The sequence below is a fragment of the Cystoisospora suis genome (genome assembly GCF_002600585.1).
Source record: "Cystoisospora suis strain Wien I chromosome Unknown contig_768, whole genome shotgun sequence".
In the NCBI taxonomy this organism is placed as follows: Eukaryota; Apicomplexa; class Conoidasida; order Eucoccidiorida; family Sarcocystidae; genus Cystoisospora; species Cystoisospora suis.
This window is the reverse complement of record NW_027153569.1, coordinates 2,819-4,020: the sequence shown is the minus strand read 5'-3', so window position 1 is coordinate 4,020 and position 1,202 is coordinate 2,819. Positions and strand designations below refer to the sequence as shown.

The window sequence follows — 1,202 nt, the reverse complement described above, 5'->3', positions numbered from 1 at the left end:
AACTTCACTCCTGAGGCTGCCTTTCAAGACACGAGCCATTGCCCGCTCTCCGCGACCCTCCTCATTCATCAGTTTGGCTGATATGGATGGCCTCGCGTCCGGCTGCAGCTGCTGCGGGGCTTGTCGTGCTCCCACGGAACTGTGAATCGGGGAGGGGAGATATTACGTTTGTCGCGGGTGCGACGCCGAGGAGTTCGGCAAAAGAGGAGGGTGCTCGCGTCAGTACAAACCACTCGCTTTCTGAATGGGAATGACTTGGTTGGGCGCGACCGGTGCGTGGCTTGGCTGAATCGGCATTGTGGCCCAAGCTGACACAGAGAATGCCTGCAGAGCGTTTAGACCAGCTGCCGGCAGGTAGCAAGGCAGCACGACAGCTATCATTGTTCGTAGACCTTTCGAGTCCGGTGAGGTGTGTGTCCTTGTTTTTTCGTAAATTTCCCCGGCGACCCGTATGAACTAGGGAGATCTTTACAGTGCAGGCGTTCTTGGGAAGTGAACGACGGTGAGAGGGAACACCGGGATGAGGTGCTGGTTGATTACAGAGCCCGGCGTCGCCCAGCAGCCAGCATCTCGCGATACGGCAGATGTCCAGCGGTCATACATATCAACAATGTGGATAAGCACCCTTGATAGACGGCGAAATGTGCAGTAGATGTTTTTCTGATCCTATGTACTAACCGCGTCCTGGTAATCAGTGTCGGTTTGCAGCATTTGCAGCAGCTGTTCAGGCATGGAACCCTCTGTTGACGCTGCGGGAGATGGTTGCACTAGGGGACCTGACGCTGAGTAAGTCACAGAGAGGCGCTGGTGGGGCTTTCAAAACAACGGTAAATGTCAGTGATTTTCTGAAGCCTCGCTGACAGCGTCTGCTGTGTGGAAATCGTACTAGATGATGCGTCTGCTGTTAGCGGCGAGCTGGCTCAACCTCTCGAAACATTCAGCGCGTGTTCGCGCTGCTTGACGGATGGCCTTGACACGAGACTGCATAGCAAAAGGTAGATATCCGGAACGGTTCTTTCTTACGTGTGCGCCTCGGCCTCCTTCCGGCCCGAGACCTACTGCTTCGCGCCGTCGGCATATTTATGCACGGCGCACTGCTCCCTACACACCAGGGAGCTTACGTAGACTTGTGCACTAGGACTATTCCTCATCCAAGGAACCGCGCCGGTTGCGTGACAGGAGCATGGCGTAGTGTACGGCGT

At 55.7% G+C, this 1,202-nt stretch overlaps 1 protein-coding gene across 1 annotated transcript in view; it reads left to right on the top strand.

The window, feature by feature from the left end:
• Positions 1-641: 641 nt before the first annotated feature.
• Positions 642-1,202, top strand: part of CSUI_001887 (uncharacterized protein) — a gene marked incomplete at its 5' end in the record, with an annotated part of 3,328 nt that continues 2,767 nt past the window's right edge. Inside the window, one exon of the mRNA XM_068062090.1 lies at positions 642-648. Within this exon, the coding sequence (XP_067925934.1) occupies positions 642-648 (7 nt within the window). The remainder of the gene's footprint in view (positions 649-1,202) is intronic.